At 44.7% G+C, this 16026-nt stretch overlaps 1 protein-coding gene across 1 annotated transcript in view; it reads right to left on the bottom strand.

The window, feature by feature from the left end:
• The window catches only part of CNN3 (calponin 3), a 55013-nt gene extending 39266 nt beyond the window's left edge, over positions 1-15747 (bottom strand). Inside the window, exon 1 of the mRNA XM_077825005.1 lies at positions 15526-15747. Coding sequence (XP_077681131.1) covers positions 15526-15582 — 57 coding nt within the window. The 5' untranslated portion in view covers positions 15583-15747. The remainder of the gene's footprint in view (positions 1-15525) is intronic.
• Between the last annotated feature and the right edge of the window lie 279 nt (positions 15748-16026).

Below are 16026 nucleotides of genomic sequence, written 5' to 3'. Positions count from 1 at the left end.
GAATCATCCAACTGACTAGAATGTTAATTGGTCTAGTTACTGGTAACATGCTTGCTGCTTATTAGCAATTTTATTATGTGCCATGCAGCTTTGTGGGTCCCTGGCACCTTCACTCCATGTGAAAAGCATGGCCACAGGTAGGTCTGCAGCATTAAAGCTAGGGATGAAAGCACTGGGATGTGCCAAGCCCATGCCCCAGGGTAGGCTGTGGGCATGAAAGCAGCAGAGAAGGGGGCTGCTACCCTGATGCCAGGGCTTTCTACAAGGAGTGGGGGCACTGGAGGCCCATGGGACTGAATGGTATCTCTGGGCTCTCCAGGCTGCATCCTCTGCTAGCAGCAGGAGCCAGGATTCCACGCATCTTAGCACTTCCATCCCTGGCTGTAACCCCTGGTTCCCTTGGAAAGCAAGGGCTGCAGCCAGGGAAGGAAGCACTAGGACCTCCCAAGCCCAGGCCCCCTGTGCCAGCACATGATAAAGCCCAAAGTGCAGTGGGAGGCACCATACAGCCCCAATGCTGCTTTCTCTGGCTGCAACCTAAAAGGAAGCCCTGGAACACAATGAGCAGCAGCTGCAAGCAGTTTGCACTGCTGCAGCCACGGAAGGCATGTCCCAGTGCTTCATACCTGTACACAACCTGGCAAATCTGCCTTTTACTAACTAGCAACTGCCTATTCCTGGCAACTTTTAACCATCCACTAAGGGGGTGCTAATAAGTGGAATCTACTGTGTAGTTCTCCTAGATGCAGTAGGAATTCTAAAGCTGATACTGATCTTTTTCAATCTAATAAATGAAAAGTCAGTAGTCACCGTCACCTCACTATATCATTGATTTCACAATAAAGTGTCAGACCACAGATCATTGTATTTGTCTATGGTCTACTCAGTGGTTCTCAAACTGTGGATCGGGACCCCAAATGGGTCACAACCCCATTTTAATGGGATCACCAGAGCTGGCTTAGACCTCCTGGGGCCCAAAGTCGAAGCCCGAGCCCTACCATCTCGGGCCAAGGCTGAAGCCTGAAAGTTTCAGCCCTGGGCAACTGGGTTTACGTTACAGGCCTCCTGCCTTGGGCTGAAGCCCTTGGTCTTCGGCTTTGGCCCCCAGCTCAGGGTGGTGGGGCTCAGGCTTTGCCCAACCCCACCCAAGGCAGTGGGGCTCGGGCAGGCTCAGGCTTCAGTCCTTCCTCCTGGGGTCATGTAGTAATTTTTGTTGTCAGAAGGGGGTCATAGTCCAATGAAGTTTGAGAATCCCTGGTCTACATTAAACCATCTACACCAGTCCTATGGGGCTGGGCATGCCTAACCCTCTAAGAAAAACCCAGATGATACAGGCAGCGGCGCTCTTCAACCCAACTTACTTCTGAAACCATACAGCAGAAAGCACTACACTCATGGTGGTGCCATATTTCAGACGAAGCGTAAAATAGAAGCCCTCGCCATTTGTCCTTTAAAGGTTTCATGACCCCTCTTATAGGATTAAATGTGTGCTGGTATCTTGGCCAAACTCCAAGTTAGTTACATTTTGCCTTCCAAATTTTCCCATCTTTCAAGAGAATAGCTCTTTACTTCATCCTAACCTGATGTTACTGGCTGCTGTGCTGTTAAAGTACATTCTATTTCAGAAGGGTTGCATTTCAGTGTTTGTTTTTATATTTCATCTAATGTGCTTTGGGTACCTTTTTTTTATTTAAAAGGTTACTACTGAGAAACAGCATTTTAGTCTTTTTTTTTTTTTTTTTTAACTTTAAGAACATAAGAACGGCCATACTGGGTCAGACCAATGGTCCATCTAGCCCAGCATCCTGTCTTCTGGCAGTGGCCAATGCCAGGTGCCCCAGAGGGAATGAACAAATAGGTGATCATCAAGCGATCCATCTCCTGGTGTTCACTCCCAGCTTCTGGCAATCAGAGTCTAGGGACACGCGGAGCATGGGGTTGTGTCCCTGACCATCTTGGCTAATAGCCATTGATGGATCTATCCTCCATGAACTTATTTAATTCTTTTTTGAACCCCCTTATAGTTTTGGCCTTCACAACATCCCCTGGCAACGAGTTCCACAGGTTGACTGTGCATTACATGAGGTACTTCTTCCTTTGGTTTGTTTTAAACCTGCTTCCTATTAATTTCACTGCATGACCCCAGGGTTCTTGTGTTACGTGAATGAGTAAATAACACTTCCTTATTCACTTTCTCCACATCATTCACAATTGTATAGACCTCTTTCATATCCCTTCTTAGTCATCTCTTTTCCAAGCTGAAAAAGCCGTCTTTTTAAACTTGCCTCATACAGAAGATGTTCCACGCCCTTAATCATTTTTGTTGCCCTTCTCTATATCTTTTCCAATTCTAACATCTTTTTTGAGATGGGGTAAGCAGAACTGCATGCAGTATTCATGGTTTAGGTATACCATCGATTTATATAGCAGCATTATGATATTTTATCTTATTAATCTACTTTCTTGAAGACAGTCCCCATTCTTCACTAACTGTATTTAGACTAGACCACTGCTGCAATAAAAAGTTTCCTAAAACAAAATCTCCACAACAGAAGAAAAAGCCATTTAGTCAGGTATGCTCAGACTACATCTTCTGTGTGGAATTAAAATCTGTATATGATACTTGAAGTTTAATTTACTCATTCTTCAACATAATGCTCTTTTGGAAACTCTTTACCGCCAAGTTCCTTCAGCATGACTAAAACCTTTATGTTTTGGTATCTATTATGAAATGTTAAATCCAGTCATGTCTGGTAGAGATAAAATGAGTTTTTGTGGAAACAACCAAAGGTTATAGGTTTTTAACCTATAAGTTATAGGTTTTTAGTATCCGCTATATGGGAAGTTTCTGCATTGATTTCAGAAATTGTAACATAAACTGGAGTACAGCTTTAAATATTTATAGTATTTCAAATTTTTTATTTTGCTGCAGAGAAACTTCATCAGATTAATTGGTCAGTGAACATATTGTCACACAACAAACTTAAAACATGCTGTTAAAAAAATATCAAACTTACCCAAATGTAAATTTATATTATCGAACAGTTACACAAGAGGGACGGGTTGAGGCAGAACAGTGTGTAGTGTTTAGAATGACTACTTGTAAAGTATTTTTTAGCAAAAAGGTTTTAAAGGGAAGAAAGTGATTTTTCACATGATCTCACTTAGAAAAAATCTGTTTCAAATTGCCCTTCGTGTCCTGGCCTCCAGCCTGTTTTATTGGAAGCCTTTCCTGTACAGTTCCATAGGGGATAGGAATCTCTAAAAAATTTTCCTTAAAAGGATGTGTTAGATGCACACTGTATATGGCATTACATAGCTACAGAAGCTAACAGTTCTGAAAATAGAAAAGCTTCTATCTATCCTTTATATTCAAAGGCAGGTTACTGCAAAAAATTAAGCGATGTCTTTTGATTTAAGGTGCTCACAAATAAAGGAGAGAGAAAATCAAATTCACTGAAACTTCATCGGCATGAAATAATGAATGAGTCATCCCCTTATGGGGTTGATATGGCATCAAGAATATAGCAAAATTTTATCTAAAATTTCAAAATAAAGTCACACTCTGACACTGCATTCAAAACAACTTCAGCTGTACATTTTAACAAGCAATCATTACTGAAATACAAGTTAAACTTGTTTAATTCAGAGACCCCCAATCCCACTTCCTCAGCTTGGTTCAACCAGGACTCAAGCAAATTGTCTTTCCCACATTCTTAATTCAAACAGTCTTATGATGCAGACAATAAGCTTAAGTCATGCAGCTAACCTTTCTGTACATGTTACTAGACTCAGCAAGCTTCATATTCTTCCATTACTAACAGTTTCAGTAAAGACTTTGGAGGACTAGTCAAATAGTTAAGTTATTGCAATAAAGATTAAATTTCTCTTATTGGACAAATAATTAGTTTGTTAAAACTTTAGATTACCAATATGTACTTAAGGAGTTCAGTATTTCAAATCAGAGCCCATAGGTGTTCTGGCACTTTCAAAATGGTCAGTACTTCAAGAGACTTTTTTTTTTTTTTTAAATAGTTAAAGAAACCTCATGACACCAAAAATGTGGTTTATTCAATGACTGGCTGAAGCTTTCTGGGAAAATCAAACTGTTTAGCAACTTAATTCTGATTGCCTATCTGTCCTACATTGGCAACCTTAAGAACTTTACAGTCACCATTTTTACTGTGTCCAACTCAAGTGTCTCTCAGTAATTTCAGGAGTTGTTTGATAATTCTATTAATTAATGTAGGGTGTGATACTAATAAGGTTCTTTGTACTCTTCAAATCTGTGAAGTTCCTAAGTATATATTTATTTCATTTTAAATGGGATTAGTCTTTGGCTCAGCACAAACACTGTCACATTGCTCTGGCTAGACCAGAGGTGGGAAAACTACGGCCCGCGGGCCACATCCAGCCCGCGGGACCCTCCTGCCTGGCCCCGAGCTCCTGACCCAGGAGGCTAGCCCCCAGCCCCTCCCCCGCTGTTTCCCTTCCTCCGCAGCCTCAGCCCACTGCGCCACCAGCGCAATGCTCTGGCCGGCGGGGCTGCGAGCTCCTGGGGCAACGCAGCTGCAGAGCCCAGCCTGACCCAGTGCTCAGTGCTGCGCGGTGGCGTGGCTGGCTCCAGCCAGGCTGCATGGCTGTAGAGCTGCCAGCCACTGGTGCTCCAGGCAGAGCAGTAAGGAGCTCAAGGAGATTGGATAAAGGGCAGGGGAGTTTGGCGGGGGTGGTGGTCAGGAGTCGGGAGTGTGGATACGGGTCGGGACGATCAGAAGGTGGGGAACAGCGGGGTTGAATGGGGGCAGGAGTCCCAGGGGGGCAGTCAGGAAGGAGAGGAGGGGTTGGATGGGGCAACAGGGGGTAGTCAGGGGTGGGGATTCCAAGGGTGGTCAGGGGACAGGGAGTGGTGGGGGAGGAAAGAGGGATGGGGCGGGAGTCCCGGAGGGGGGGCTGTCAGGGAACAGAGGCGTTGGATGGGGCAGGAGTCCCCGGGGGAGGGGGGGGCGTCAGGGGGTGAGAAGCAGCAGGGGGGATAGGGGTCAGGCCACGCCTGGCTGTTTGGGGAGGCACAGCCTCCCCTAAATGGCCCTCTATATAATTTCCAAAACCCGATGCGGCCCTCAGGCCAAAAAGTTTGTCTGCCCCTGGGCTAGACAGTAGGGTGTCACAACGTGAGTGTAATCACAAATATGGACTGTCAACTCTGAACGCCAACCGGCTTTTGCTACAACTGGCTTAGTACTTTATAGTAAGTCTGGTTCATATATTAACATTTTAGTATTAAACATTTATAGGAGTACCCAAAGGCAGAATTGGGGTCCCGCTGTGCTGGCCACTGTCTAAACACAAAGTGACCATCTGGTAAGTTCTCTGGAACACCTAAAAAGACAAAGACAGACAATGGGTTGGGGACAGAGATATCCATGCAAAGGAACATGGTGGTGATTGGCATGATTTCATTATTTACATGTTGTGTTGATGTGGGGTTGTTTCTAATGGAGGTAAAGGGAAGGATGAAGTGAAATAGCATGGCAGGAGCAGGGGAATAAGGTAGTCCCTGATGCATTTTTTACCCCGAGGGATTTCCTATGCATGAGGGGCAGCATGAGAGAAAGCACAAATGTGTATGAAGGAGAAGCTGACTGATGGGCAGTAAAAACTAGAAACTGAGTGGTGCAAAGGTTGACGTCACAATTAAAAACTTTCCTTTGCTGTGCTGCCTATGCAAAACTTGACAATGGATAGGCCACTGATATCATTTCCCATCAAGCTGACCAATACTGTCTCACTGGTTCCTTGTACTCTTCCAGCTATCTGTCTGTATACATCTGTTGTCTCTTGTTTTATAGTTTAAGCTGTAAGCTCTTTGGGTAAGGACCCTCTGTTTGTACAGTGTCTAGCAATAGGATGATCCATGAATAGGGCTGCTAGTCTAAGCACTATGTTAAAAAAAAAATTAGAAGTTACTAGAGCATCTCTGAAAGATGGGAGTTAGTTAGGAAGGCCTAAAAGGCAAGGACAAGAATCTTGTGATTGTTCTAAATCAGTGGCTCTCAACCTTTCCAGACTACTGTGCCCCTTTCAGGAGTCTTTGTCTTGCATACCCCCAATTTACACCTCACTTAAAAACTACATGCTTACAAAATCAGAAATAAAAATACAAAAAAGTGTCACAGTGCACGATTACTGAAAAATTGCTTACACTCATTTTTAACATATAATTATAAAATCAACTGGAATATAAATATTGTACTTACAGTTCAGTGTATAGTATATAGAGCAGTATAAATTTTAGTTTGTATTGACTTACCTAGTGCTTTTTATGTAGCCTGTTGTAAAACTAGGCAAATATGTAGATGAGTTGATGTACCCCCTGGCATACCTCTGAATACTCCCATGGATATCTGTACCCCTGATTTAGACCTACTATTCTAAATCATCCCCAATTTCCAATAACGCTTTGACTCCCCCTGCTCTAAGCCGACGGAAGAGTGTCAGCTCTCTCGTTGACTTGGCTACAGCCACTTGAGGGGGCTGGAGTAATTAAGTCAATGGGAGAAGCTCCCCCACCAACACAGCATTGTCCACACCAGCGCTTCAGTCAGTGTAACTTGCATCACTCAGGGGGGTGGCTTATTCACACCCCTGAGCGATGTACCTTATACCAACCTAAGCTGTAGCGTGCACGCAGCCCAAGTATAGAAACAGTGAAAGTGACTAGTTAGAATATTCTATGTAAGCTACATTACTCTTGACAATTCATTTGTTTACCTACATGGACCTGTGGAAATTCATCTTAACTTCAAGTCAGAAAATATATATAAACTTTTAAGTTTAGTGATGTAAATGTATATAATTAATCACATTCTTTGGACAGTGTCAGCTAACTGCTTTAATAGAATGCAAACTTAAGTATGGAGTCACTATACCACCACGTTATCTACATTTTGTAACTTGTTTCTTGTTGAATCATTCTCTCCAAGAATATGCTTATAATTATGCACCACCTCTTCCTGCACTGGGTCCACTGCACCCAAATATTGCATATTGCTAAGTTTCTACTAAAGCAAATAAAAATCCTCTGGTCAATATTCCATAATCCCTATATATCAGTTAATGCAGAGAACGCTTAGGAGTAACTGCTAATAGGGACAATATGGAGACACTTATGATTAATATATACAAATATTAGATTTAGAGAAGTCTCCTAACAAACCACAGAGATACTTTACAACTACAGAATTATTTCCACTGCAGTCCCCTATTACCAAAAAGTCTGGAGTTTAAGTATTTCAATTCCTTTCACATATTGATCCAGAGAGTTTCATAGTTTCTTGGGAAACAAACTACAGAATTAAGACAAGAAGTAATTTTTTTAGTGTTACTCACAATCAAACTGATGTTTAACTAGCAAATGTTTATCCATTTAAAGAGCTACAGTCAGGTGAAAATAATGAGACTTGAGTACTGTTATTTGAGCATAAGATCACCACATCATTACATACTCTGAAATATCTTTGGGTTTTAAATACAAGTGACCATCTGGTAAATTCTCTGGGAATACTGCACTTAATTTGTAATCTCTTTTACAAAGAGTTCTACTATAATGTCAGATTTAATTTATTCTCCATATAGAGGAAACAAAGACTTTGACTATAATTCAAACTGAAAATGTTTGAATTTTAACAGTGTAATTAAGATCTCTTGCATGTTTTATAGGTGTTAACGTATACGTTTACCTCATACAATGAGGGAAAAACTAGACTGCAGAAATCCTACATTTTTAGATCACCACTGCAGAAGATCTCCTATACCTTTGCACACAACTCATCCAGAGATACAATATGAGCACAGCGAGATCTATACATTATTCATTTTCATTACACTCCTCTAGGTGATGCTACTTGAGATGTACTGTGTGCAGCAGCACATGTGCAATCCTCTATTGCTATAAGAAAATTAGGCAAAGCAACTGAAATAGAGCATGGAAGCAGAAGTATATACAGTGTGGGAGAAGAAGGAAAAGATATACAGGAGTGAATAGTTTATTTTTTAAATAAGTAGGGCAACAATATTTGAGTTTAGGTGAAGGTAGGGGAGAGGACAGAGGGCCAACCTGTCCAGTTGGAGGCACCCAAGACTCTAACACACTCCTAAATCACTAACCCTAAAGCTTTAAAAGGAAACTCTTAAGTAGGTAACAGAAATAAAAATTGTAAGTTTAAATATTCAGAAAAAGGTCATTTGTGGGCAAAGAACTGAATTCAAGATTTTGTTTGCCCTACTATAACTGAAGATATCACACTCTAAAAAATTCTCTGTCAGCTGTTGCAGGAGAAAAAGTCAAACTTGTTGGCATTATTCAGTACAAATTTTCACTTAAATTCCTTCAAGTTTTCTCCTTGGGAGAGAGGCAGGGGCAATGTTCCACTCCTGCACACTTTCAAAATGGAGAAGGTGTTTTATTTCCAAGCTTCTTTTAGCTAGCTCTCTCCAGCTTAAAATTAAACACTTCACACACTCCCCTGCCCATGCATCCTTGCACTTTCCCTTTCAAGGTCAGGGCTGCAGAGAGAGAATAACTGAAGATTAGTAAGCTTCACATGGGTCAGAAAAACTATTCTTGTGTCAATTTCCTGCTGGAGCTGATGGTTTTTGCCAAGCACAGTATGGAATGTGGCAATAAAACAGGGGTGGGCAAACTACGGCCCGGGGGCCATATCCAGTCCTTCAGACAAGTCCCTCAAACTCCCGCTGGCGAGCAGGGTGGTAGGCTTGCCCTGCTCTGGCACTCCAGCCAGGGAGCAGGGTCGGGGGCTTGCCCTGCTCCTTGCATGCCATGGCTCTACATGGCTCTTGGAAGTAGCGCCATGTCCCCTCTCCAGCTCCTCCATGTAGGGGCAGCCAGGAGGTTCCGCGTGCTGCCCCTGCCCCAAGCGACACCCCCGCAGCCCCATTGGCCAGGAACCAGGGCCAATGGGAGCTACAGGGGTGGTGCCTGAGGACAGGGCAGCGTATACAGCTGCCTGGCTGGACCTGCGCATATGAGCTGGAGGAGGAACATGCAACAGCTTCCGGGAGCTGCTTGAGGTGAGCACCACCCGGAAACTGCACCCTGACCCCCTTCTGTGCCCCAAGCCCCTGCCCCAACCCTGATGCCCCTCCTAACCCCTTGGTCCCAGCCCAAAGCACCCTCCTGCACCCCCAACCCCTCATCCCTAGCCCCACCCCAGAGCCCGCACCCCCAGCCAGAGCCCTCACCTCAACTCCCTGTCCCAGCCCAGAGCCCCCTCCCACACCCTGACCTCCTCATTTCTGGACACACCTCAGAGCCCGCCCCCTTCCCCAGAGTCCTCACCACTTCCTGCATCCCAACCCCCAATTTTGTGAGCATTCACGGCCCGCCATATAATTTCCAAACCCAAAGGCAGCCCTCGGGCCAAAAAGTTTGCTCATCCCTGCAATAAGACATAGGGAACAAAATACCATGCCAAATTTACAGACACCCTCCCCCAAATACGTTCAACACCCTTTGTGTCTATTCTTCCTTTTCCAGTTGTGGGAAAAATTAGACAATCTACAAGTATAAAAAAACCCACAACCCCCAGCAGAAAGGAGCAGCAGATATAGCATTTGAGAATGGCATTTGCTGGGGCCTGTCAACACATCCTAAAAACGTAGATTAGTAAAATGTCCATACATCCAGAGGTCTCATGCCTTTTTGATACCGAGGATGGGGAAGAGACTTGCTTTTTTGCTGAGGCAGAGGGTGGGGGAGAGAGGAGAGGAGAGATTGGAAAGAGATGGGCACATGGCCCTGGTCCAGCAAGAAAATAATTCCTCCCTTTCCCCCTACACTGTCTGGCACCTCATGTTTTCCACAAGACGGAAGCACAGACTCCTGCCAACTGCAAGCCATTTCATTTGTAATAGTATAGTACACTGAGGGGGAAGTCAAATTTCAGGCAAAGTCTGTATCTTGACTGAAGGTAGTTTTATTTGGCCCCCACTTCAAAACTGATACCACAGATATAAAACTCTGTCCAGTCTTTTGAAGGAAACACAAAATATGGAATCAATCAACCTTTGTTCTGAGACCTTACCTACACAGAGTTGTAAACAGATTTAAATTGGTACAAAGTGATTTAACTCCCTTATATATGCACTCATTTTGGTTAGAGTACTTTCTATCAGTTTAACTTAAGTTAGTAAGTAATCAACTTAACCTAAATTGATAGAAGGTACTTGTAAATTGAAACAAAAGCATCCACACAAGGGGGTTGCATGGATTTAACTAAGTCCATACAATTTTCTTGTGTAGATAAGACCTTTGAATACCTATGCTACCACCAAATATATAGACATCTGTTTGAATGGGGGGAGAAATGTTTTCCATAGAAGAGGCAACGCACCTTACTAATAATGACTAAGGGGTTAGGAACAAAAGGGAAAAGATAAGTTCTCTCAGAGTAAACATGGAATTAGAGTTTAGTAATGCAAAAAGTAGATGGAGCTTCTGACACTCCAAATTACTCTTAAAAAAATCAAATAATGCTTTTGGAGCACCAAGACTGTTTTTTTTTTTCAAAAAAAAAAATTCTTACAAACAATAGTACAGTAACAAATATCTTTGACAACTGTTACAATGCCAAATGAGATGATAAAACAAAATCAAGAGACATCTCTACCCAGTTCAGTTGGACCTAGTGTAGCATGCTTATCAAGACATAGCAGTAGCATTGCTACTTCATGAGGAAAACGTTTTGGGTTTTGTTTTGTTTTTTTGAGTATTTCAATCTGATAAAGACTACCTGCCTCAGCAGAGGGCAGATAGATAGTGACAAGTATCAAAATTTAAGGAAAAAATGAATGTTTGCCATGTGCATGAATATTTTTAGAAAGGTGTGACAAAACTGGGTCACTAAAGTCAAAAAGATCAATCAAGCAACTGATGAACAAAGCCCATTCTCAAAACACAAGTAGTTTTGGGAAAGGATCACCTGGACCTTAGTAGAGCCATTTCTTCCTGATCTTCTGGAACTTTACATGAAGGGAAGACCTACTATAGAACCTCAGAGTTACGAACGCCTCAGGAATGGAGGGTATTCATAACTGTGAAATGTTTGTAATTCTGAACAAAACATTTGTAACTGAAAACATTATGGTTGTTCTTTCAAAAGTTTACAACTGAACACTGACTTAATACAGCTTTGAAACTTTACTATGCAGAAGAAAAGTGCTGCTTTCCCTTTACTTTTTTGTAGTTTATGTTTAACACAGTATGGCTTTTTTTTTTTTTTGGGGGGGGGGGGGGGAATCTCTGCCACTGCTGCTGCCTGATTGCATACTTCTGGTTCCAAATGAGGTGTGCGCTTGACTGGTCATGTTCATAACTCTGAGGTTCTACTGTACTTCACACACAAGAGTCCTATTAGGAAATAAGCTGCAAGTCTGGCTGCACTATAATATCTTGTGTTTGATCTCTGCATTAAGGACAAAATTCTGAGAACAGATGCTCAGTGCTACAAAAAGAGAAATTAACTCCATTCTAAAATCCTTTATGTTGGTGTTGAGTTGACAGATGATACTGGGTGAAGCCACAAGACAGGATAGAAATCAACCGTAAATTGCATATGGAGGGAATCTTTTTGGAAAGACAATCCTATTGAAGAAAGCAGAGAAACCAGTTCATTACTCAGATAACAAGGACTCAGCAAGGTGAAACATTTCAGTCTCTATGGAAATGGGTTCCACGGTTTTATTTACTATTTTAGTATTATGGACTGCTGTCAGACATTCATGGGGCCCAGTAGTTTAAGTAAGTTGATGACAATAAGTGGAAGAAAGAACACAAAGCTTCTTTACTACTCCATGTACATAATTCACAACTTGTAAAATTATTTTTCTTTTAACAGCTAAGAACCTCAATCAAACACAAAGGCATTATTTCTAATTAACATGCTCAAATATTTTACACATTTTTACTGTAACCTTACTAGACAAACAATTCTAGAAATCTAAAAGAAACTCCTGGAAATAGGCATCTGCTTAGCCAGATTCCCCCAGGTTTGTAACTAAACATAAGTATGTTAAAAAGTCAATAGATATCAAGGAAGAAAATTATATTTTGGATGTTTTGTAAAATCCTCTACATATTTTTGGGCTAGTCTTTAGTGGAATCATTGGGTGCATGTTTATTTTACACTTGACTATAAATCAGTATGAAACAGCATATTAGAATCTGTTAAGTCTGATGCTGGATTTGGTATTTTACAAACAGGTGAAACTACCAGTTATGAAGTAAGCAACATGGTTTAGAGTTATTAGAAATTCTTTGAGGGGGTCAACAAACATGTGGACAAGGGGGATCCAGTGAACATAGTGTACTTAGATTTCCAGAAAGCCTTTGACAAGGTCCCTCACCAAAGGCTCTTATATAAATTAAGTTGTCATAGGATAAGAGGGAAGATCCTTTCACGGCTTGAGAACTGGTTAAAAGACAGGGAACAAAGGGTAGAATAAATGGTAAATTTTCAGAGAGGTAACTAATGGTGTTCCCCAAAGGTCAGTCCTAGGACCAATCCTATTCAACTTATTCATAAATGATCTGGAGAAAGGGGTAAACAGTGAGGTGGCAAAGTTTGCAGATGACACTAAACTGCTCAAGATAGTCAAGACCAAAGCAAACTGTGAAGAACTTCAAAAAGATCTCACAGAACTATGTGATTGGGCAACAAAATGGCAAATGAAATTTAATGTGGATAAATGTAAAGTAATGCACATTGGAAAAAATAACCCCAATTATACATACAATACGATGGGGGCTAATTTAGCTACAACTAATCAGGAGAAAGATCTTGGAGTCATCGTGGATAGTTCTCTGAAGACGTCCACACAGTGTGCAGCGGCAGTCAAAAAAGCAAACGGGATATTATGAATCATTAAAAAAAGGAATAGAGAATAAGATAGAGAATCTCTTATTGCCCTGATATAAATCCACGGTATGCCCACATCTTGAATACCGCATACAGATGTGGTCCGCTCATCTCAAAAAAGATATACTGGCATTAGAAAAGGTTCAGAAAAGGGCAACTAAAATGATTAGGGGTTTGGAACTGGTCCCATATGACGAGAGATTAAAGAGGCTAGGACTTCTTAGCTTGCCTGAGGAGGTTGTGAAGGCTAGGACTATAACAGGGTTTAAAAGAGAACTGGATAAATTCATGGAGAATAAGTCCATTAATGGCTATTAACCAGGACGTGTAAGGAATGGTGTCCCTAGCCTCTGTTTCTGAGAAGGTGGAGATGGATGGCAGGAGGGAGATCACTTGATCATTACCTGTTAGCGTCACTCCCTTTGGGGCACCTGACATTGGCCACTGTCGGTAGACAGGACATGGGCTGGATGGACCTTTGGTTTGACCCAGTATAGACATTCTTATGTTTTTATGTTGTGTTAGTAGTGTACTTTGTGTTGAAAAGATTTTTGCCTGTGCCAAAACAATTTCTCAGCTCTGAATACTATCATTTAAGATTTGATATAATGGGATACTAATAAAAGCATCTTTCACAGTGCAGAATAATGGAACAGAGATAACAACCAAATCAAAAACAACAGAAGAAAACCAGTGAAACGATGCTCAAAGGTCTAAGGATGTACAGAAGCAGCTATGCTACTAATGTTAGAACTGTTTTAATATCAAAAAATAGGTACTTTGGGAGGTATTTTCACACACATTTTGTAAACAGATTTAAATCACTATCAAAAGGAGAAGAAATTGCTGAATTAATATTATCTGTACCATGTGTCTCTGCCATGACTGTAGTACTGCAGGAACATATTTTATTGTGGCTTCGGTGCCACCAGAGCATGCCTTTTTGCATTAGGCAATGAGATTAATGTGATGGTGGCAATCCTGAAATGCTTTACTTCCCCAGGAGACTAATGGAAACTAAAACCCCAGCAGCAGTAGCTGCTGCAGCCGCAGCCTCACCCTCCCTAGTCCTCCTTTGTGCCTCTCTTCTACCCACCCCCTTTTGGCTGGAGCAGCAGAGGAGACAATGAGCATTCTGTGCACAGCGCCCACGCGATTGGCTGGTCTCTCCTCAGTACCCCATGATGTAATATGATTGGAATGTATCAGAGCTTGAGCTGGAATTATTTGGGGGGGGGGGGGGGAATTTCTCATCTGTTTCCCAGACCAAAGGGTTCACTAATTAACATGGAGACAAATACCACCCAGCTCCTCCACCACCTTTCACACAGTCTGTTTGTATGCAAATCTAATGGAGAGAGTTAAAATCCTAAAAGCTACAAAGGTGAATCAGGAATTTCATCCCCTTAGCAAGTTGCAGACTAGAAAGCTATGGGAGGGACAGTATATGCAAGAGTGCAAAGGGCGTGTGGGGGGAGGAGGGGGGAGAAGCAGCTAGTAATACATGAAGGGATAAGCATGGTTGTGGTGGGGGGCTCTAGCAGTGATGCAGCCTGGTAGAAGGAATGAGTCGCAATGTTGGGGGAGAAGGAAGATGTAGTGGAAAGTGCTGGCATATTACACATTGATACAAACAGACACATACTACATAAGTCGGCTGCTCCTAGGAAACTCTAGGAGGGAACATTAACTTTGAAAACACCGTATTCCTCAGCGTGACAACGACGTTTACTGACTAGACCAATATGCCCCAAGTGGTCGGGCAGAGTCAGGCATTTGACCAGTCCTTAATTTGTTCCAGAGCTTGCCAGGACGGAGCCCTGGCACCTCTAGGCTTGGCAGTTCATAGCCCAGGCACCTCCGGGCTTGTCGCATCACTTGTGAAAGTAAAACAATTGCTTAAGCCCTGGTACCTAATTGCTTGAGCTCCAGGCCCCCTTCGTTACAAATTAAGCCCTGCGCTTACCCCCGGAGGAGGGGAAGGGAGGGGAGGGGAGGGGAGGGGGAGCGCTGGGCTGCCCGAAGGCTCAGCAGGGGGCTGCCCTGGCGAGGCGCACCTCAGTCACGCCACAAACGCCAGCAAGGAGCCAGGCTCCAGCCACGCAGCCCGGAGCATCCCTCGCTCTCCCCGCTGCGGCCACCATCTCTGGGGCGGGGTGGGTCACGGCCTCGCGGAGCGGAGACCAGAGGGACGCCCGCACCCCGATGGGCTGCCTGGCCAGTACACCAGGAGCCTCATCCTCCTTTGTCTGGCGCGCCCCGCAAGGCTGCGCGGAGGGAGCCCGGCTCCAGACGGTGGGCGAGGGCCGGGCCGCGAGGCGCGGCGACCGCTGCCCTGCACCCCTACCCGGGCGGAGGGAGCGAGAGGCGGCGATCACAGGCGGCCAGACCAGGCGCCGCGAGGAGTGACTCCGCGCCCGGGAGACAACGACGGATCCTGCCCCCACGAGCGGGAAGAGCGCGCCGGCGGGCGGGCGGGCGAGCGAGCTAGCGAGGAGCCCGAGCCCGAGCCCGAGCCCGCCCCCAAGGGGGCGCCCGGCCCCACCGCGCCCGCGCGGACGAGGCCAGGGCGCGCGGGCCGGACCCCTACCTTGTTCTTGACCTCGGCGGAGAGCCCGTACGAGGGGCCCTTGTTGAAGTGAGTCATGGCGGCTGCGGAGGGTCCGTGTCCCCGGCGGGTGGCGGCCGCTCCCTGCGCTCTGCTCGCCGCTCCTGCTGGGGCTGCTGCGGGGAAAGTCCGGCCCGGCCGCGGCGGAAAGTTCTAGTCCCTCCCCCGGCCGCGGCCCCGCGGCCCCCCGCGCGCAGCCCCCACCCCCGCCGCCGCCGCCATTGGAGCAGCCCGCGGGCCAATCCCGAGGCCGGACGGGGGGCTTGGTTGGGGAGCGGGAGGGGCGCGGGGTAGGTGAGGGCGCGTGGGGCACCGCGGGAGACGCTGGCAGGCGGGGGTGGGTCAGGGACTGGGTGCAGCTGGGGGAGGTGCAGCGTGGGCACCTGCTGGAGAGAGGGCAGCGCCGGGGAGCAGGGGGATTGGGAACGGGACGGCAGGGGGAGCGCGGGGAGGTGGCAGGTTGGGAGCTGGTAACAGGAGAGC

This window comes from Eretmochelys imbricata, chromosome 8, assembly GCF_965152235.1.
Source record: "Eretmochelys imbricata isolate rEreImb1 chromosome 8, rEreImb1.hap1, whole genome shotgun sequence".
In the NCBI taxonomy this organism is placed as follows: domain Eukaryota; kingdom Metazoa; phylum Chordata; order Testudines; family Cheloniidae; genus Eretmochelys; species Eretmochelys imbricata.
Note: the sequence above shows the minus strand (reverse complement) of the source record. Positions and strands in the feature narration are given on the sequence as shown.